Here is a 22,363-nt window from a genome sequence, read left to right as displayed (position 1 = left end):
AGTAGAGTGTGTCTCATTTTAAGTTTGATATTTCCTCTAATTAGAGCTTTAATCTAATTATGGTGTTTTTGATAACACCACAAAAGTGATGTTATATCCTTCACAGGGCATCGTATCATGGATGACATAATGTGGGATAGGTCTTTAACTGGTGGGATTAACCTTCCTCCTTTGTTAAGGTGCTGTTTCTCAGGTTTCCCAGCTGTAAAGTTACTGTTCTTTCCTTTGTGATTAATAGCTGTCTTGGAGGAGGTAATTTGAGATAGTGTATCAGTATTTATAAGCATCTGTTGTTAAGTATTCTGTAGATCATAATCCAGTACCATCAATACTTATTTTCTTGTTCATACTGTTCAATCTTTGGCCATTTTTTACACACTCTGATCTTTTTTTGAGTACTTTGGTTTCGGGCACCACAATTTCTCAGTTGTCTTATTTTTCCGTCCCAGCTTTGGAATCAACCATTTCCTAAGGAGTCTTCAGTCTTTTTTTCCCCCCATAGAATAATATTTAGAAACTTAAGTTCTGGGTGTAGACATGGTAAATGTCACTCCTCCTTGGTAATCTCAGCAGACAGAGCTAGGAAATACATATAAGCCCACTAAAATGCACATAGTACCTATACTAATTTCTTTATTTTGGTGGGGCCCACACATCTGTATTAAAAGAGGTTAAATAGAGAAGAGGGAAATGCAGAGTGTGATTTAAGTGTATCCAGATAAGCAACACTCAGACATTCTGGTCTTGAGACCCCTTTACATTCTTAAAAAATGTTGAGTATTCCTAAGAACTTGTGCTCAGGTTGGTTACGTATGCCAATGTTCACTGTCTTAGAAATTAAAAATGCTGGAATTGTGTTTTATTTGTTAATTTATAATTAACAATAAGTTGCTACATGTTAGCATCTAACTTTTTAATGAAAAGTAACTATTTTCCAAAACAAAAATTAATGACAGTTGTCTTACATTTTTGCCAGTCTCCGTTGTATAACAATATATGACAGCTAAATTCACGTATCTATTAACGCATTCAGTCTGTCACATCAATATGTTAAATAACTTGACTTACTGTGGCACTTTCCTGAAGAGAGTAAGAGAGTTTTAAAAAAGTAAGATATGGTAGAAGTAGTTTAGTGAGGAAAATTTGACACTGATAGGAGTGAGGGACCTTTGGAATTCTGTGCTTTTGAGAACTACTGATGTAGATTTACTGAAACTTAAAAAAAGAAAAAAATAAAATGTTAATCCTGGAAGGATGGATTGAGAACTGCTATGAAGAAAAAGAGAACTAAAATCAGGTGATGTAACAGAAGTTGGAAGAATAGAATTTCCAAGTAAGTAGGGCATGATTCTAGGTAAGATAACTTGATTTGATTACTTTACCCACTTCATATATATTATCTAGACTACTTGATCCTCGTACAGCAACTAAAATGTAAATTTATAAGAAATGTAATAGGAAAGTAGGTCACAGTTTGACCTGTGGATTCCTCGACTTATTCAGAATCAAAGGCAGCTATCCATTTCTCCCCCAACAGATGTAGCTCTTTTCAAAATTTTGCCTGTGCTTTTGGGTGAGGCACAGTGGAGGACTGAAGATTCATGATGCACAAAGGCTGCCCCTCCATTTATTATGTCAAAGCCCTCCTTGCTTTGTGAGTTTAGAATTTGACCTCTTCCTGTTGGCTGGTTATAGCTCACTGTTCCTGCCAAAACCACCCTTGTGATACCTAGACACACACTGATAATTCTTTTGTTCTGTATTCTATAAATACCCCCAAATATTGCTAATGTTCTTTCTTTAGACTGTGTGCTTGCAGTAAGTTGTGTTACGTCTTTCTTTTTAAACACTTGCTATATTTGTGGTTACCTTGGTTCAACTTGAGTGTTTCCTAGGCACTGTTGTGGAACAGATTCCTAGTGACATCTAAGTACATCCTTTTTCTATGGTTATGTACTACTTTCACTCTCAGAATAGCCATTTTTCTAAACTTGGGGACAGTTATTGTCTCTATATGCCAAGTACAGATTATTTTTTCAGAATGTTTGACCATGTGAAGGATAGTAGCTTGAAAAAGTTTGGTCTCCACAAGAATTTATTTTGTAGGGAGAATTTCATTATGCTTTTAGGAAGAGAAGTAACTGACGGAGTCAGGACACAGAGAGGCTGTGAAGCAGAAAAGCCCTTGGTGCTGGGTGGACCTGGAATCATTAGCAGAGTGCAGTGGAGAGCAAAAAGGTACCTTGTCTTTTCTCAGTGGGTAGAGTGGAAGTGAGAATGGCAAAACACTGAAATTAAACTGATAGGAACAGGGTTCCACAGTGAAGAAGAGAGGTCTATGGACAGATACTTTTTTTTTGGTACCAGAAATGAAACTCAGGTCCTTGCGCTTGCCAGGCAGGTGCTTGTGCCACTGCACTATATTCTCGGCCCAGGACAGATACTTCTGACAAGCTTCCTAGATCTGTTTCGTGAAGCAGGTCACATAAAATCTTCAACCTGAGCCAGGGAGTGTACAGTTCTTACTACTGACAGTGGAGTGGGTTCCTCACTTGAGAAATGACAAGACTAGAGTTTTAGGTCAGTTTATTTGTGGAAGAATACACTGGGAGGTAATTCCCTCAGTCAGTGAGATGGGCAAAGTGAGTTGGAGTGAAAGGGATGTTTCTGGATGCACATGTAGGATGTTGGAAATGAAAAGATGAAAGAATCCCAGATGATCCTACAAGTCAGTTACCATTTTGTTTGGATGGTGGTGGGGAGGAATGGGGTAAAATTGGCAAACCAAACAGTGTATTTATTCCTCATTGCTTTGTCTGGTGACATATTTGTGATAGGACTTATTAACATTGAGTCTACAGCAAGGAAGTTGGGAAGAATAGCAGATTTAGAAGAAAAAGAGGGAATATATAATGATGAACTTTTAGTCTTTCATTTCACGCATAAGGCTTGCAGTTATTTAAAGTCTTCTTCATCCTTGCCCCTTGAATTCTTGCTCTTCCTCTTCATACCATTCACTTACTTGGAGGATGACATGTGCTGTCTTGAATTACTTTGTTTTTATAAGGCATCAGAATTCCACACCTACATTTTAAGGCTTTTGCAAAGAAGACTTCATGTTTAGAATGGTTTCTACATATCTAGACTAGTGCTTTGCACATTAGGATCTCAGTAAATATTTTTATTTCGTTATTTAAACCTGATTGAACTTAGCACAGAGTAGGCACTCAGTAACTGTTGAATAAATAAACAAGTGAAGGGTATTATGGGAACCAGTGAAACATGTCTTGTACATGAATAGTTAAATATAAAAGTACCAAGCTTGTAGAATGAAATAACTGTTGGAAAAGAAAGTCATTCTGGATTGTGGGCTTCAGTTAGATTTTTGGCTTATAAATCAAAGGAAAGACCCTCTCCCTCTCCCCCTTGTCCCCCTTTTTCACAATACTAGGGGTTGAACCCAGGGTCTTCACACTGAGCTCCACCGTTAGCCCTTTATTTAATTTTGAGACAGGGTCTTGTCAAGTCACTAAATTACCCAGACTAGACTCAAACCTGCATCCTCCTGCTCCCAGGGTGCTGGGATTATGGGCATGCACCACCACAACTGGCTGGGTTTAAGGTCAGGAGAATAAAGAGACATATTTAAGAACTTTTAAGGAAGAACAGCCATGACACACTGTAGGACCTACTTCTGTGTTACTTTTAGGTTTCTTTCTTGTCAAAAGTAATACTGTAAGCTTGGTTTCCTTTTAAAGAGAATTCTTAAGGAAAGGTTAATTAACTTAGAATGGATTATCTCTTTTCCTCGTGAAAGTTTTCTTGTGTCATTATCACACTCATCTTCTCTGTTTTTAAATTTACCAACATCTTTTATAAGTACCTTAGGTTACGCCAAATACTTGTTGGTTATTAGTGATACAGAGAGATCACTCTGTTCCATTAGTGAATGATAAGCCTATTGGAACATCCTAAAGGTGTCACGATGTGTCTGTTGATACTTGCTGTGGTTTGATTCACTGGTACTGGCAGGTTTAGTTTATGCTTTAATAATAGTAAAAGTTGTATCTTCTACTTGAAAATGATCTTTTTAATATAATCACCTTCTATGTACTGGATGTGAAAGTAACTTAAAAAGTTCAGATATATTAATCTTATTTCTACTGTTTGCTCCTAAAGGCTACTCTTCAGTTTGTTGATAGCTGGTAATTGCAGGGCTTACTTTTGAATCTGTCTTACACGCTCCTTGACACTTTCTAAAAAGTTTTTCTGTTTTTTACTGCTGGATGTTACATTTCCACAGTTTCTTTGCAATTTGTGAGCTACTGTTTGGGTCCTCTACAAAATAGGACAAGGCAACTAACTCCCTTTGCTGCTTTTTCTTTTTCTTAAAGTGGTGACAGTTTATTTGAAAAGTAAAAGTGAAAAGTGAGGGAGAAACTGGCTCTGCAGAGCAAACTTGGGCTGAATGAAAGAGGAAAAAGCAAGATAAAAGTACACTCTGGTGGGCACAGGGTGGACTGTCGTGAGGAAAGTTGCTACAGCCCACAGCTGCTTTTCAGGTCTCTTTCTTTTGGCCTCATACTCAGCCCATTGTGTGGCTGTGTTCAGTAAACATCACTTCAGAGGTAGGGTGAGACACCTATTTTCCAAAACCTGTTGGTGGTGATTTTACCATTCTGTTTTAAATAATTGAATAAATAATAGAAATTGTGAGAGTGATCACTGTACTGCTCTATAACCTGGTAGTATTACCTAAATAATCATTTATGTCATATTTTTGGTGCTGAATTCTTGATTTGTGATTCTCACATTGCCCACATTTCAGGAATTTATGAAAACTTATTTATTCTGTCAGTCTTAAATTCCTAGCTTACGTTTAAGCAAATTACTCACGAAGCTTTTCTAGAGAGCTATTTAAATGCCTTTCAGCTTACACTATGAATTTGTAAGCTGTTCATAATCTTTGCACCATGTTTTTTGGTGTTTTTTTCTTTTTTGAAAATGTAAATCATTAGCACATTGAGCTTCTTAGATTAGTCTTAAAGAATTTTGTTATATTTATATATATTTAGCCTGTTGAAGGTTTAAGATTCTTGTGTCTTTATTTCAAGGGTCGATTGAAAGTGTAGCAGGGAGGGAAGGATTGAATACCATCAAATGGACTGCACTCTGGGTGACTTAGTACCTTGATGTGTTTCTCTTAGGACAAGTAACTCTGAGAGCTGAGATCTAAAATTAGGGGGACATTTTTGAAATTTTCATGTCTCTATTTGTTGTATAGTGAACATTGTGTCTTGTGCAGAGTAGTGGCCTAAAATTATATGAGATTTTATGATCACAAATTTGGTGATGGTTGCTATTAGGTGAGGAAACTACTGGCTATTATTCATATGAGTGTACTTTTGATGTATCATTTTTTAAAATTTTGCATTGTTTTCTTGCTACTTTATTATTTATTTTTTTAAATAAAAGGAGGAAAACATTAACAGACAGACAACATTTTACAAAATAGCAAAGGAACAGTACAGACAGTATGGAGTTACAAACAAAGTGGTAGGGAATTAACAATGCTTGTTGTATTACATATTGATATCTTCAAAGTGGTTTCTCATGAAAACAGATATAGACATGCAGTGCTGATCAACCAAGGACTCATTGACAGTTTCTTTCAGCAAAGAAATACAAGACAGTAGAACAGCCATGTTAACTATCCTGCATATACATGCATACAAAATTTCTCCTTCTTTCCCTTCTGTTTTCCCACATCCCAGTTGTCCTTTACCTTTGAGTGCTTTCCTATCAATTCACAATGTCTACCATATCTCCTAGTTTAAATTAACTCTTTCAGGTTTTACACTAGTGAAACAATGCAGTGCTTGCACATGCAGGTCTGATTTATTTCACTTATGAGTTTGGTCTCTAGTTGTGACCATTTACCTATAAAAGCCTCGAGTTTATCTTTCTTTACAGCTGAGTAATATTCCATTATATAAAAGTACCACAATTTTCTTATCCAATCCTCAGTGGATGGACATTTGGGTTGCTTCCACATTTTAGCAATTACAAATTGTGCTGCTATGAACATAGGTGCACATACATCACTGTGATATGATGTGTTTAGATCTTCTGGGAAAATACCCAGCAGGGGGATAGCTGGGTTGAATGGGACCTCTAGACCTAGTTTTCTGAGGACTCTCCAAACTGATTTCCACAGTGGTTTCACCAGTCTGCATTCCCACCAGCAGTGGAGAAGGGTTCTTGCTACTTTATTAAAGAAAGCCTATGGAGATGCCTAAAGGCTTTTTTTTTTTTCCACCCAGTGTTGTGCTGATTTTTGGAACTTAACCTTGCTTTGTGCTTGTAACTTCAGCATCAGTTCCCTGTGTGTAGGAATGAAACCGATATTACTATGTCCTGTCTTTGGATGCATTCCACTCAGTTGTTCATAATAATACTTCTCCCAGGGTATCTTTCATCTTTTTTTAGGTAGATCCTTTAAAAATCTTAATTTCTCCCTCAGTTTGTATACCCTTGATTTTTATTTCTCAACTGCCTGTTAGTAAATTATGTAGCACTCTGGTTTTTGCACATACACACATAGACACTGAGGGGTGCCTTATTCGTAGGTTCAGCAAAGGATTAAACATATAATGGATTTTTGTTGCAATGAACTTTTTATGCATTTCTAAATTCAGCTTTCTTTTTTTAAACAGATAAGTGTAAAGCAGGAAATTACTTTTACTGATGTATCTGAACAGCTGATGAGAGACAAAAAACAAATCAGAGAGCCAGTAGACTTACAGAAAAAGAAGAAGCGGAAACAACGTTCTCCTGCAAAAGTAAGAGGATATGTTAAGGCGGTGGTCACTAACCTTTTAATCCCAAGTTGTTGGTTTGTCATGTGGGCAAGAACCAGGTTGCACCTCAGGGCAGTTGTAAAATTGTTATGTGCTTTAGTACAGTTTGTATTAGGTGCAGCTTAACCAGCAAAGAGCAGGGGTTATATGCCTGCACAGAGGTAGTGGGCTGTGGCTTTGAGTTTTTCTGCCTTTTCATCCTGTCCTTTTTTTTCCTAACAAACTTTTCTTTTCCCATGTCTCTCTTTTCTCTAAAAACGATGGTATTCAGTACCTTTGTGTTGCCTATTAGTTTTACTTATATTAATATTGAGGTTTCATGAACATTCAGTACCAGTTACTCATCAGGAAAAGGTTATAGCATATCCCTAACAGACTGTAAGCTCCTTGAGGGCAGGGACTTCATTTTATTCGTAGCTGTACCCCAGCAACCTGGGGTTAGGAAGCATAATGTGTTCTTACTGTTTTAGGACTAAATGGACTAGTAGATAGACAATACTTCTGTAAACACTACTAGCATTATCTGCTTTGTATTTTTCTCTTTAGTACAGTGGTGATTGACTATGTGTAGCATTTTTGTATTTGTAGGAATTCTGTGAACTACATGTGGTGTATTTGCTTTATAATTATTTTCTGTCCGTCCTTTTCTTCACTTATACAGTGAAAAAGGCTGTTCCCTTTCTTACATATTATGTAATGTAGTCTTTTTGACAGGACTCTTTGTATTGTGATTCGAATCGGTCATTATTTATACACGTTGTATGCTTTTGGATGCTGTTGTTTCTGGAGCAGCTCATACTGGGTTGCAGGGCTGATTGCTGAAACTTAGGCAATTTGGTGATCCAGTTCCCGAAACCATAGTTAGCCATGGTGGGAATATTTATACCATGGAAACCAGAAACTGCCTCTCATGCCTCTTGTTCCCTAACTGGTTGTTAAACGTTCACTGTTTTGGGATATAGTGGTATTCCTAATATAGCAAATTTTGAAAATTGTGGGGACAAAGTAACTTGCAGTTACTTTTTTTTTTTTTTATAGAGATAACTGCCTTGATTTTTCTGCTATAATCCCCTTTTTCAGATATTTATGGGTATATGTACCGATTTAATTTCCTGATTATTAATTCTTCAAGTGTGTATAAACTGATTTTACACTAGAAAGTTAATGCTTTTTAATAAACTTTCATTAGCTGTGTGTTTGTTTTGATAGATCATATTATATATAGTGATTGCTGTGTTGGCCATTGGTTTTCTTGGAAAGTTGTGTTCTTTTCATTTTCATTTTAAATCACACTGCACTTAAAATATTTGTGTGTTTATCATTTTGCACGATTGAGTTAAAGATTTCTTGATGATGTTATTCCATACAGAAGTCTTGCACCACTTACATTCTTACCCGAGTGGACCTACCATGTGGTTGTCTACACGCTCACCAGCCTTGAGTAGCAGCCTTTGCTGTATTAGTTTTTATAACGGGAGTTTGCATTTGAATTTCTTTGGTTTCCGGTCATTTTAAGTTGTTTTTCTCATTCTTATTGACATTTTACAGTCATATTTAGCAAAATCATTTTTTTTAAATACTTTTTTTTAACCTTTTTTCCTTTTCTTTTCTTGATGTCTTAATATTTTTTCTGGTATTTTATATGGTACAATTTTTGTTCTTTGTATTAATGACTAAATCAAGTTCCTTATGTATAGAAAAACTCCATGGTTAGAAGAAAAAATTAATGTCTAAAATAATGATATTGTATATTTGGGTTTACTGCTGATTTATGGGGAATCTATTTTAAGATTTTTTTTTTTTTGGTACTGGAAATCGAACTCAAGACCTTGCGCTTACCAGGCAGGCGCTTGTGCCACTGAGCTATATCCCCAGCTATTTTAAGATTTTTAATCAATATAATATGTGTAATTCTATATTTTCCTGGACATTTTATTACTATGTATTTCTAGTGATATTGATATTCTGTAGTGTAATATTTGAAATTCTGACTGAAATCCAGATTATCTTCTGGTAGGGTACTACTCAGAGTATTTATTTGGTGATGTATTCTAGTTGTTTTCTAAATATAGATTAGTCATTTAGAGTTTTTCTAATTTGAGATAAATGCATTTATAAAGATACTGTTTAAGTATTTAAATTACTTTGTAGTGGCCATTTGAAAGACTTGGCCTGTTCTGAATAGTGTAAGAAAACAGAGGTAGGCAGTCTTTTAGGAGATTCTTACAAAGGTGAAGTGACTGAGAATAATATAGCAGATGGTGTGAGAATAACAAAAATAATTATTTTTAAATTATTTTCACAAGTTACATGTTATAAGATAGTTAATAGGTGTAGACACTTTTTAAACACTGATCTGCAGTCTCCAAATGAATGGTTTTTTGTGTATGGAGTCTCAGAATTTTGGGGCAGAAACAGTGGGTTATTTTACATTTTTCTCAGGAGTGTGTTAAAATCACACTTCAGATTTTTCATCAAAGTAATGTGTCCTGTCACTTTGATGACAAAGAAGAGCTCATCTCAGGTTTATAAGTCAGTATGTTGCTTATTTTAAATTCCTTAAAAACTGCTTTAAGTTTTTCAGAGTTTTAGCCTATTCTAAGTAGAATGTCTGTTTTTGTTTTGTTTTGTTTTTTAGTTTTTTTCCGGTACCAGGAATCAAACTCAACGACCTTGCGCTTGCCGGGCAGGTGCTGTGCTGCTGAGCTAAATCCCCAGCCCCCCTAAGTAGAATATTTGTAAGAAAATATTTGGGAGGGCAGTCTTTAGGAAGGTCTTAGGACAGTGAAGTTACTCGAAATCACACACAGACAAGAGTGTGTGAATTACAATTCATCATGCTTGGAAGGCTCCGCTCTCCACCAATACCTTTTCCAAGGTTTGACTTCTGCCATTATGAGTATTATGAGCATGTCATCATTGTGTCAGGTTGGGGAGCTGTGCAAGAAGTATAACTAAAGGAGTATGATAGGAATTTAATAAGAAAAATATCAGCTTATATATCTTCAGATAAATGTGATTGATTTACCTCAAGATAACCTTCGAGGCAAGAAATAGTATATTGTCACACCATTAGCTGCCATGGATGTTAAACAGTAATTGTTTTCTGAACCTTGTCATGTAGCAAAGCCTAGTCATGTTACAGAGGTTTAGTACTTGAAAATTGCCAGTGTATGTTTAGCAATATGTCTAAGTAAGAGGGTAATTGAACTAGGGAATATTTATTACCTAGGCCAAAGTATTTGCTACATTGTGGAATAGCCTGTTGTATGAAAGTAAATTTCCTGTTTATAGAAGCTTGCCTCTTTTAAAGGTCAGATGTCTTTATATAGGGGGTTGGAGTGAGTATGCTGAGGATTGAGCCCAGGGCCTCATGCATACTAGGCAAGTGCTCTCCCACAGCTACATCCCTTGCCCGAATTTCATTTTATTTTCACTACTTTGTTGAAATGTTTTTGGTGTTTTTGTTAAATATAGTGCATTTGAGTATAAATTAACTTTCAATGCCTTGGTGCTGAAGCTGTAAACATTTCATATGTATTACAGCAGACCCCTTGAAGATCGCTGAGAATTAAGGCTTTTTGCTACCGTCATCCTGAAAACCCCTAAGTGTTATACTTGTGTTTTTGACTCATTCTAATTGCTTCACGTCTCATTCCAGGACACGGGATTTATTTTTGCATTGCTACATCTGTATGGCTACTCAATATTACTTTCTTTTGCCATTCAAATCTATTTTTGGGGTTAGGACCTAGATAGCTAAAGTTACTGAAGTATGTGAAAAGTCTGCATGGATTTGTCAGGTGCAGTGATGGATGCCTGTATTAATCCCAATAGTCTGGAAGCTGAGGCAGAAAAAAAAAATCACCAATTTGAGGCCAGCTTGGGCCACTTAGTGAGCAAGATCTTGTCTCCCACCCAAAAAAAGGCTGGGATGTGGCTCATTGTAAAGGCCCCAGGTTTAATCCCCACTACTAACTAACCACTCCCCCACCCAAAAAAAAGATCTATAAATTTAATTCTTCTTAAGAGCATTTAGTGTGTAGTTCTCCCTTCTGGTTTGGCATTGTCACCTGCCTGTAGGGCTTTTTTCCCCCCAGTTTCAGATGCCCAGGCTCCATCTTTGGAGGTTCTTATTTAGGGGATTTGTTTGTATCTAAGCTCTGAAAGAACAAAAGGTGATTATGATGGACACTTGAACTTGAGACCCTCAAACCTTGATACTAGAGTTTTCCAGGTTAAGGAAAGTACGATTATTTGGCCTGGCTATTGACTTGTTATATGAATTAGGAGAAAAAAACCTCAGATTGGTTTTATCAGGATTATTGGGTTAACATTAATGAATTCTAAGAGTCTTTTTTAGTAAAGTACAATGATAATATCATAGTCCAGTATTGTATACATCTTACAGATCTTTTCAAATTCAAGCAATTAAATGAGGAGGCTAGAAACTTGCTTCACTTTGTTCTGAAATGTTTTTCCTTTTTCATTCATTCAATATACAGCCAGCTCTCTTGTGAAGAAAGGAGCTCGGTTTATTTGTTAGAATACTTTAGGTGGTCTGAATAAAAATTGATTACTAAGTTATGCTGCACACAGGATAGAAAGCATATTCTACGTATTAATAGATTATGTATATAAAAAGTCCTTTCTCAGTAATTTATTATATACCATTTCTTCCCAGAAAAGATTAGGGATTTTGGTATCAAAAAGATTTAAAATTTAGTGATATTAAATGAGAAATATGTAGTTAAAAGGAGCAGAGAACTGATTGTAGCAGGCATTTGTCATACTTCTCCATGTTTACCATTATTTGGGAAGAAGTGGCTTTGAAGGCAGTTATGAGACTGGGAATGAAAACAAGAAATATGAATTAGTATGTATGAGAAAACAAAGAAAATCAGCAAAATAATCTATTCGTATTTTATTTATCTGATTTTTCCTGGGATTTAATGTGTTCTGGGTAGATTGTTTCCTGTGGAATTAAACCCTTTAGAAAACATCCTGATGATGTAAATCTTGCTTTAGGAAATACCACATATTTTAAATTCAGCAAATGAGAGAATTAACCTTTTCTGAAACTCAGGGTCATTACATTGAACAGTAGTTGCTATATTGAGCTTATGATAACAGTAAATTTCATTTACTGTCAAAAGCTTGCTGTTTAAAAAGGAAATTTGGCCATATGGTTGTAATTCCAGCACTGTGGGAGGCTGAAGAAGATCACAAGTTTGAGCTCAACCTGGGCAACTTAGTGAATTAGAACCTATCTTAAAATAAAGAATAAAAATTTAAAAAGGGCTAGGGATGTAGCTCTGTGTAAAGGTTCTAGGTTCATTCCCCAGTACCTCTCTCCCAAATTGGTAGCAAGTAAAATCTAGTATGGAGAGATAATTAAAGGCCCTGACGGAAGAGCCAGTATGAGAGGTGGGATGGGATATAAGCATCACTGAGATAGTCAAGTGTGATGGTTATTGCTCTGGATGACTTTGTTATTTATCTTTGGAGCTGCCCTGTTCTTTCATTTCTAATTGGATTTGGAGAGTAAGCAGAATTTTGAGAGCTCATTACTCTGCACTGAGTTGTAAGTAAAACTGCTTACCATAAGAGGTGAGAATTTAAACTTTCTCCTCTTAAATTGTCTTTTGGGTTTTGGTGCCTTAGTAGTCAATTTCAGTTAATTTAGGAATATCTGATAAAACTATAGTCATTAGTTTAAAACATACTTTAGTAATTTTAGTAGCATAAGCCTAAATTGCCTGTTTGTCTTAAGAGAGAACAGCACATTTTCTCATTGAGGGCTGTCAGGTTTCAGCTGCTCGGCAGGGATCCTTGAGGAGTGAGAAGTCTCTCCATTGAATAGGCAGAGTTTAGGGCTTTGGCAGGTGAAAGTGGGTGTTTGACTTAAGATAACGATCAACACATAGTAGGTAGGTAGCTAGCTGGAAGCAGTTTTGTCTCACATAATACATCCAGAGCAGACCATGAGATTTAAGAAAGCAGATTAACTGAAGGGTTTCATTTGATACTGAATTTTTTTCCCCTATAAAATCCAGATTTACATTTATTAAATTAAAAAAATTGTGTATTGAGTATTGTTGAGATTATCAGTAATTTCTTCAGTTGTTACAGCCTGGTTGCTTGATTTTTATAGTGCACCATATTTCTGCTGAAGTAAGGGTCGCAGTGGGCAAGGTGAAGCATCCAAAGATGTGGTAACAAGCAGTTTAGAAGTTGGAACCTTCAGATTCTTCGGTTGTAACAGTGTTCATATATTGAAAAAGAGAAAGAAAAAATGTTTTATGGTAGTGAGACTACTCATCTCTAAGTCAGATGCACTCAACTGCTAGATCTCATACTGCTAAACAAATCTTGATAAGGTGTGAACAAGAGACGAAGCCAAGTGTACCCCAAGGAAGAAGTTCTGTTTGCAATAAGGAGCTACTTTTTTCTCCACTTGGGGCCTTTGTTCTTTGGATGTTTACTTATTACTCCACTATGGCACTATATGGTGATCTAAAGGCTGAAAGATGGATAAGTATTGCTTCTAGCAGAGATTTTGTTCTAAAGGAATAGTTTGGCATAGGTAGCAGATAGCCATGTCATTATATATTAAGTCTCTGCTATGCTCCAGAGGTATTTTGGACACTGCGGTGATATTGGTAAACAGAAGAGACAAAATTATATGGGTACATTTTTTTAAATTAAGTTTTTTGGTACAGTGTGAATACATTTAAGATGGATTACAATTTGGAATGGCCATTGGTGCTCATTTGAGGCAAGATTAATTTCATTCTCTGTCTTTTCAGCAAAGGTGTTTATTACTCTGGGCTAAAAAAAGAAATAGAAAAATATAAAAGGTAAAAGAATTTGGTGTTTCTGTCCCTGACCTTAGAAGTATGTTAGATTTTTCAGTGTGTTTGTGCCTAAGACCGTGGTAGCTATTTCATCCATAAAATTCCACCTTGAATTAAGTAAGACCAGATTCTATGCTGAAGGGCAGCATTACTTCCAGTGCCAGAGAACAGTGACCTAAAACTCTTTAAATGTTCATAAAAGAGCTTTGTACAGTCAGTGATTACATCCATTTCACATTAGGCAACTGGTGCCAGATTTGTTTCTTACAAAGCCTTTCTTTGCAGTTGCTATGCCATGGGAAGCTATTGAACTTCATAGTTTTTGGGCACTTAGATCTTACTTGCTATCAACATATGTGAAGAAAAAAAACAACGACCTAGTGCTGTATTTTGTTCTGTTTTTAGAGGATACTTAACATCTTTTTGTTGCTTTGTGTTAGAATTATCTTGAGTCATAGTTTAAATGGTTTTGTATTTTTTTTCTTTTTGCACGGTGTTAACTTACATATTATTATGTGACTTAGAGGAGATGGAAAAATTTTAAATTGGCCAGAGACGAAACTTTCCATTCTCACTGACCGTTCAGGAACTGTGACACCCACTTTCATTCTCCTGCCAAATGTTTCCTTTCCATGATTTTGGTCTATACACTTTGAAGCATTGTGGATCACATTGGCAGTTTGCCCAGAACCCAACTTCCCTGTGTAATCTGCATAGTAATTACCATTGGTTTGCATATAGTATAGGGTAAACTGTCTTCTGAATTTAAAAGCAAAAAATATTTTGAATGATTAAAGCCTGTTTTTTCTTATCCTCAACCTTTTGTAGTTTGGAGAAGGAGTCCTAGTTGTGTGTTTGCAGGTGCTAATCAGTCTTCACAGTCCTTTGCATTTCTTAGGATGTTTTCCAGAATTCTCTTCCCTACCTTGGACATAGTTTCTTAGCTCACATTTGGAATACTTCACATCCAACATTGTTTCCCTCCCACTGGCCATTCCTCCTCTGATCTTAACCTCTTGTTTTCTTTGTTTTTCTATGTTGTATTCTGCCATCTTGTTTCCTTCCTCAGTATTACAAACAGGAATCATTTATGATTTTCACTTAGCCACATGTCTGATGACAGGTGGTTTAATGTTGCATGTTGAACAACTTGTTGATAAAATTGTAAATGTACAAAGCTCAAGGTAAGCTTTTTCCCATTAACTGTCCACATCAGGTTCACAGCATTCTTAATCTCAAGAAGCCCACGGAGATCAGATTGAGTTCTTGGTCACCTATCTTTTCCCCCATATCTACCTCTAATTTATTTATCTGACAAATACCTTTGGTAATATGTTTAACAATAATAGTATTTCTAGCACAACTTTAGACAACCTATTCTGAAACAGACTCCAAATTCTACCATAGGATGACTTGAAAACTTAATTTGTTTCTAAAAAACAACAAAAATTTGTAATAGGAAAGCACTTATATAGTTCAAAAATGTATTTTAAGTGTATAATGCAGAATCTCCTTCCCACTTTATCTATGTGTGCAGTTTCTCAGCCATCACAACACAGATTACATACATTTTATGTATATCCTTATAAGTATTTTTAATACATACATGTAAGCAAATTGTGTCCCTATATGTATTCTTTTGCATATAAAATTAGCAAAATTATGTAGGAGTTATAATAAACCTTAGCTTGTTTTTTAAGTTAGAAAATCCTGATGTTCTTTCTACATAAGGATATGGTATTTTCTCATTTTAAAACCACATAATACTGTATTCGTTTTCCATGATATATTTAACTGGTCTGATACTGATGAATGTTTAGACCCTGTTTACAACATAAGGGTTTTTCCCTACATATGTGAGTTTGAAATTGAAGACATAGCCATGCTCACCTGGGCAGAGAACACTTAGGGACCCCTTAAAGCATTAACTTTATAAGGGAGGAGGCAGAGTGGTGAGATCTTACTTTACCAATGTCTGTTGATGATTTTTACCCATTCAGAGTTGTACTATACTTTCTTAAACTAAAGATAAGAGTATTCTAATAGTCTTTTCAAGATTATTTATGAAAAAATACTATAACCTTTGGTGACCATTGCTTTTATTCTCCTTTTAAAAAAATTAATATTTCACTACATTTAAAAAACTTCTTTCTTTTGTTTTTGCTTTTTTTTAAAAACTAGATCCTTACAATAAATGAGGATGGATCACTTGGTTTGAAAACCCCTAAATCTCATGTTTGTGAGCACTGCAATGCTGCCTTTAGAACGAACTATCACTTACAGAGACATGTCTTCATTCATACAGGTATTTCTTGAATTAAAATGGGCTTATGGCCATTAAAATTATTATCTTTGGTATTTTTATCTTCGTGTAAATGTCATCCATTCCTAAAACCATAGCTGACCTGGCATTTCCAGTTGTCTGGCTTAGGATGTTCATAAGCCAGAACATCAGAAGGAAACCAGCAAAGACTTTGAATGAGAAAATAGTTAGTGGAATATTTACTATTAGTTAGTCTCAGTTGGACAATTCACTTGACTGAATGTATTATTAAAAGCCTGTGAACATTCATTTTTTTCTGTGCAAGATACCCAGAGTTTGAAATATAGATTGTGAAATCACATACAAAAAGATGATAGCTAAGGTAATGAAGTGTTGAGAACAGAACTAAAGACTGATCATAGACCTTTTTGAAACAAGCTAGACGTGTAAGATAAACTGGGGTGGGAGGTTTGATGAAGTAGAAAAATACTGTGATGTCCCAAAAGCCAAAAGAAGAGAGAATCAGTCCCAAGGAGGTCGTGATCAACAGTGTCGCACCTTCAGAGGATATAAGGGGTTAGAGAACTGAGAAAAAACATCTTTGGAATAAATAGCAATATCACCAGTAGCTTTTCAGAAGGCAGAGTATAGAGCCAGGTGGCAAGTGGGTGAAGAATGTGAGATGTAGGTAGATGGCTCTTTTTGAAAGGTGTTACGGTGAAAGGCAAGGAGAGAAAGGGCCAAAGTAGTAGGAGTTTCATCTGCAGCAAGGCTTGAATGGAGCAGAGCTAACAATAATCTTCTGAGAAGGAAGGGCTCCTTGGCAAACAGGGAAGGTTGAAGAGACATGAATTTATTTAAAAGGGATATTTAGAAAGTTCTGAAGAAAATAGGTTAAAGGACAAAAAGGCATAGTTGGCTACAGTGAACAGAGTGGATGCCCATTTCTCCAGATAAAGAAGAGGAGTTAGTTAATGTTAACTGGTAGAGTCCTTTCTCAACCTGAAATTTCTAAATATTATTTTGAATTTTTTATTAGAAGGATATAGCTTAAATTTTACCTAATTTGTGTGATTGTGAGAATGTAAATTTTTAAATTATGGGAGAAAATTTGAGAGGACTTAAAATACTGTTAATGAAAGCTATTACAAATTTATAGGGGTGTTTTGGGGTTTTCAAAAATTTGGGACTCTAAGATTTATATTTCCTCAGAAATAGTAACTAAAAACTGTTGTTTTATACATTAACTAATTTGTGAATGTGAAATTATTTTAAGGCGAAAAACCATTTCAATGTAGTCAATGTGACATGCGTTTCATACAGAAGTACCTGCTTCAGAGACATGAGAAGATTCACACTGGTGAGTGTTGCCATCCTTACTAAGGTCAATAAACTAACTACTCTTTGATATATAGGCAAGATTTTTAAAAAAATAAATAGCAACTTGTTGGCACGTTCATTATTTTGGTTCATAACACTATATAAACTTATCCTTTCTCTTCATTTAGTACGTCAATGTTAAATGTTAGTTCTTGGCTTTAATGTCCAAACTCAATAAACTACTTTAGAATACAATTTAATAACCTAAAATAGTATTTTAAGTGACAAAAAGATGTTGAACATTTTTTCATATATTTATTGACTCGACTTCATCTGAGAAGTGTCTATTCATTTAAGTCCTTTGTCTGAAGAACAGCTGGTAAATTTTTTTCACACTATGTGGGTTGTTTCTTTACTCTATTGGTGGTTTCCTTTGCTGTGTAAAAGCTTTTTAATAAGGTGAGATCTCAGTTGTTGATTTTTTGTTATAGTTCCTGTGCAGTTGGGGTTTTGTTCATGAAGTCTTTGGCTACACCTATGTCTTCAAGAGTTCTTCCTGTTTTACCTTCCAGCACATTTATTGTTTTTGTTTTAATATTTAGATCTTTGATCTATTTGGATTTTAGTTTAGTACCTGGTGAAAGATAAGGGTCTAGTTGTAATCTTTGGCATGTGGAGAGCCAGTTTTTCCATCACCATTTATCAAAGAGGCTATCTTTCTTCCAGTGAACATGTTTGGCCCCTTTCTCAAAGATAAGATGGCTGAGGGTGTTTGTAGTTGTGTCTGCATCTTCTCATCTGTTCCATTGATCCTCAGGTCTGGTTTTTTGTTTTTTGCCAGTTCCATGCTATTTTTATTATAGTAGCTTTATAGTATAATTTCAAGTTAGGGATTATGATGCCCCTTGCCTTGCCTTTGTTGCCCAGAATTGCTTTTGCTATTCTGGGTCTCTTCTGGTTCCAAAAGAATGTTAGGATTGTTTTAGCTAATTCTGTGTGGTATGCTATTGGTATTTTGATCAGGATTGCATTAACTTTGTATAACAATCTTGGAAGTATGACCATTTCACTATATTGGTTCAGTCCACCCAAGAACAAGGGAAATCTTTCCATTTCTGGATATCCTTTTCAATCTCCTTTATCAGAGTACTGTAGCTTTCAATGTAAACGTCTTTTACTTCCTTTATTAGACTGATTCCTAGTATTTCTTTCTTTTTTTTGGATACTATTGTGAAAAGTGTTGTTTCTCTAGTTTCCGTCTGACTTTGTTATTTAAGTGCAGGAATACTATTGATTTTTGAATCCAGCTATAGTGAATTTGTGTACTAAATCTAGAAAGTATTTTGGTGGAGTTTTGAGGTCTTCTGTGTAATCATTGTCTTCTGCAAATAATGATAATTTAATTTCTTCTTTCCCTGTCTGTATTCCTTTATTTCTTAAATGACAAAAGGAAAAGCTGTTCTGAGATAGTTGTTTCTTTGGGTGTTAAAAAAGTTAAAGGTAGGCAAAGTTATCACTTACATTACAGTAATTAGCCAGTTAGTCTGTGGGCTAATTAATTAGTCTGAGCCTTAGGGTAATAGTTTCTTTCTCCTCCCCTCCTCTTTCCCTCTTCTTCTCACCCCTCTTACTCTTCTTCCTAATTATTTGTTTCATTTATATATTTTACCATATGGGAACTGCCAGCTTCTTAGCCAAGTTGTTAATGATTCAGGAGCATATTTTAGAGAACATGTTTTAGAATCTTACTTTATTATAAAGGGATGCATACCTTAAAATTTTAAGTCTTATTTTAGAGCATGTATTTATTTGCAGGGTTTTTTTTTTGACAAATATAAAACTGAGTTTTAGAAGTAACTTTGATGTAGAAGATTGTCACCTTTTGACCTTTGATGCCATTTCTTTGGAATTGATTTACAGTGTTGTGCTTTTTATGATAGAGTAAATTTGTAGACTCTTGATTTTTACATTTAAATAAAATTGAAAATGATAGTGATAATACATCATATGAATAATAAAAATATTTAAGATCTTCCTATTCCTCTGAATTAAGTACTCAACCAAGTACCTGTCCAGTTACTCATTAAGATGTGTTTCCATTGTGGGTGAAGTATCTGTGATGGGGCCCCTCGGGCAGTTTTGTCACATAGAGACAACCTGTTCTGCCTAAGTGTGTCTCAGCTTTCATTCTGCTTTAGGGAATAGCAGAACGTGACTGGTTTGCTTAAAGAAAGCTTCTGTTGTGCAGCACATCTGTATTACGCTGATGTTCTACTTCTTAAAGATTGTTTTGCACATTGCTTGTTTCAGTTGTTTAGTTAAACATTTCCTTATCATGTTCAGAGGGAAGGGCATATATAAAAGCCGTGGGAAAAGTAATTTTGTGAATTTTATATGACTTATAGCTAAATTTAAATATCTGTGTAATAATAAAACCTGATCTCACAAAAATGAAAGTGGCTAAATACTTTTGTGCATTTTTAATACCTATTAGATTTTGGTGATTTAGTCATTCAACAAAAACTTCCTGATTCTCCAGTATTTTCAGGCACCAGGAATTCAGAAAGAATCTAAGGCAGTTTCTTTGGAGATGGCAGACATATAAATAAGCACAGTATAATTAAATGTTGTAGGGTTTTATACAAAATGCTCAAAATATGCTGTCGATAGTTATTTAGGGACAGTAGAAAGTAACTTGAGACTAAATTAAAAATAGTGTGTATGTGTGAGAGGGTAGGTAGGTGGGTGTGTATCTCAAAAAAAAGATTTGGAACAGTATACTCATGTTTTTATTGTGAATTCTTTCTTAAAATGCTGGTCAAAAATTCTATAATAACCTTGATTGGAAAAACAGCTGTGCTAGGCGTGGGGCAATCTTGGGTTTAAACAGGTGTAAACGGTAGTTTATGCTTAAGAGAATTTACTAAATACTGCACCAGATGTTTTATTCACTGTATCATTTAGTCTTTATATTAGTCTTGAAAGGCAGGAGCTGTTACTGTCCCTATTTTATAGGTGAGGAGGAAGTTGAAAACGCACAGTAGTTGAGAAACTTTCTTAAATTTATATAATCTAGTAAATGAGAGAATCCCGGTTGCAGCTCAGGTCTCTGTGATTTGAGAGTACAGTGTGAAATCACTTACTGCGCAGAGAGCTAGAAGCACAAATATAGCTTGTGGCCTTTTTGAGTTTTTCTTGTTGTGCCACTAAATCAGTTATACTTTAGCCTTCCTATGGTTTCATAACATCTAAAAGGAACAGAAGAAAAGGCTGGAGTTCTCATGATATCGACAGAAGTTTATAAGAAGATATGGACTTCAGAGGAAATAGAGCACTGCAGTCACTAGGATTCCTTAACAAAGAAGAGTTTCTTTTGAAGCAAGACTCAAATCTGCACCATAGTCCTGCTCCCTGCCTCCCCACTGGCTGCACCCCTTTAGTGGAACTGGTACAAGGGGTAAATTTTTCTTATTTACTTCATACTCTTGACTCTTTTTATAGGTACTTTCTAAGTACAATAAAATGTTTTTGTCTTGTAATCAGATTACCTATGAACTACATCTGTTTGGAGGTACATATCTCCACAAACATGTTCTCCTTGGTGTCCTTTCCTTTATGCTCTAAATCGCTTTTGAGGAGAGTGTCCTAAAGCTTGTCTTTGTCAAGGCTTTCTCTTTCTGTAGGCTCTTAGGTTAGAGGGTTGCATTTAAATTACTATGACAGTAAAAAACTTTTTTTGAAACGATTACCCATTTTTCAATTGCTAGGCAGGTAATTATTTATTACCTGATCCTTGTGTGCTGTATAGTAAGGGCCATCAGTCCTTCAAAGGCTGTGTTTTCTTTACAGCCTTCCACAACCCCTTAGTTCTCATGACATCACCTGCCCAATCCTTCACACCCAAACCCCTCTGTGCTCCATTCACAGTATGGGTGAAAATCATTTTTTGCTTGGCAGATTTGACAAACAGTAAATAAGCCTTCTGTAGCTTTTACAAACCAAGAACTTAGCTTGATTTGGTTTTCAAATAGAAACATTTTTAACATGCACTGGATAGTCTACCACTCAATTCTCTTCCTAAATCTAGGCTTGTCTAACTATTTTAGGGGAGGGTACTTTCTTCTCTAGAGGCTGATCCCTGGGGTTTTGGTTTTAAAAACTCACAATGCAAATATCCTTGGGACTTTGACTTGTAGCAATTATGGAAGATGTATATGAGGAATATTATAGGTTCTCTTCTTAAGGTATGTCTTCAGAATATGAAAGAGAAGATAAAGGCGTGAGATAAGGTTGACAGTAACAGTTCGAATGGATTACTTCATTTAGGACCAGCATCACTGCTCAGGTTCATACCCAGGTGAGACTTTCATTGTCCCTGGCAGGTTTACTCTGAGATCCGGCGCTTTGTGTAGGGTGCCCTTTCAAAATGCATATGTACAAGTGTATGTACAGAGACATAAAACCTTGTGATGTTTAAGAAAAGATCGTTATTACCATAGTGGTGGAGGGATTTAGGAATAAAAAACTTAACTACAATTTTTAATTTGCTTTATTTTTCTAAATTTCTTTAAATAATAAGCTACAGAATACCTAGCCTGATATTCTGACTGTTGTATTGAATTATAGTTTCTTTTAATAGTTGTGGCAGTTTTTGTAATTCTTTATTTCATTTAGTGAAAATGTTATGAAACCAGTATACTTCTAGGGGTGTTGGTGTTGTTATTTTTCTCCCCAAAGATAACAGGAATTTTGAAAATAAATCAAATTACTTAGCATTGTACATGTACACTAGGTTTTTTTTCCCATAAATTCTTTAGGATTTTAGTTCTTGGATCTATGTACTTTTCTCTGCAAATGAGTAGGAAACACTGGCTAACATTGTATAGCTTTGCAGTGCTTTTGGAAACTTTGTTTTTTTTTTTTTTTTTTAAGACTTAAAAAATTGTGTAACCATTTTTGTGATCAAAATGCTTCCATTTAAATTTTAACTCGCTAGTAAATAAAACTGAAAGGTATAATAGATATTTGTGAAAGGGAAAATAACTGCTTAGTAGGAAAGAACA

At 35.4% G+C, this 22,363-nt stretch overlaps 1 protein-coding gene across 6 annotated transcripts in view; it reads left to right on the top strand.

The window, feature by feature from the left end:
- The window catches only part of Znf148 (zinc finger protein 148), a 135,772-nt gene that overhangs the window by 72,926 nt on the left and 40,483 nt on the right, over positions 1-22,363 (top strand). For all 6 annotated transcript variants that reach the window (XM_013515181.1, XM_013515180.1, XM_005386547.2 and 3 more), the window contains 3 exons: positions 6,717-6,842; positions 15,899-16,022; positions 17,257-17,340. In XM_013515181.1, coding sequence (XP_013370635.1) covers positions 6,717-6,842; positions 15,899-16,022; positions 17,257-17,340 — 334 coding nt within the window. The remainder of the gene's footprint in view (positions 1-6,716; positions 6,843-15,898; positions 16,023-17,256; positions 17,341-22,363) is intronic.

The sequence above is a fragment of the Chinchilla lanigera genome, unplaced genomic scaffold (assembly GCF_000276665.1).
Source record: "Chinchilla lanigera isolate Chin_1 unplaced genomic scaffold, ChiLan1.0 scaffold00026, whole genome shotgun sequence".
Lineage (NCBI taxonomy): Eukaryota > Metazoa > Chordata > Mammalia > Rodentia > Chinchillidae > Chinchilla > Chinchilla lanigera.
The sequence above is the reverse complement of the archived record's forward strand: the minus strand, read 5'-3'. Positions and strand labels throughout refer to the sequence as shown.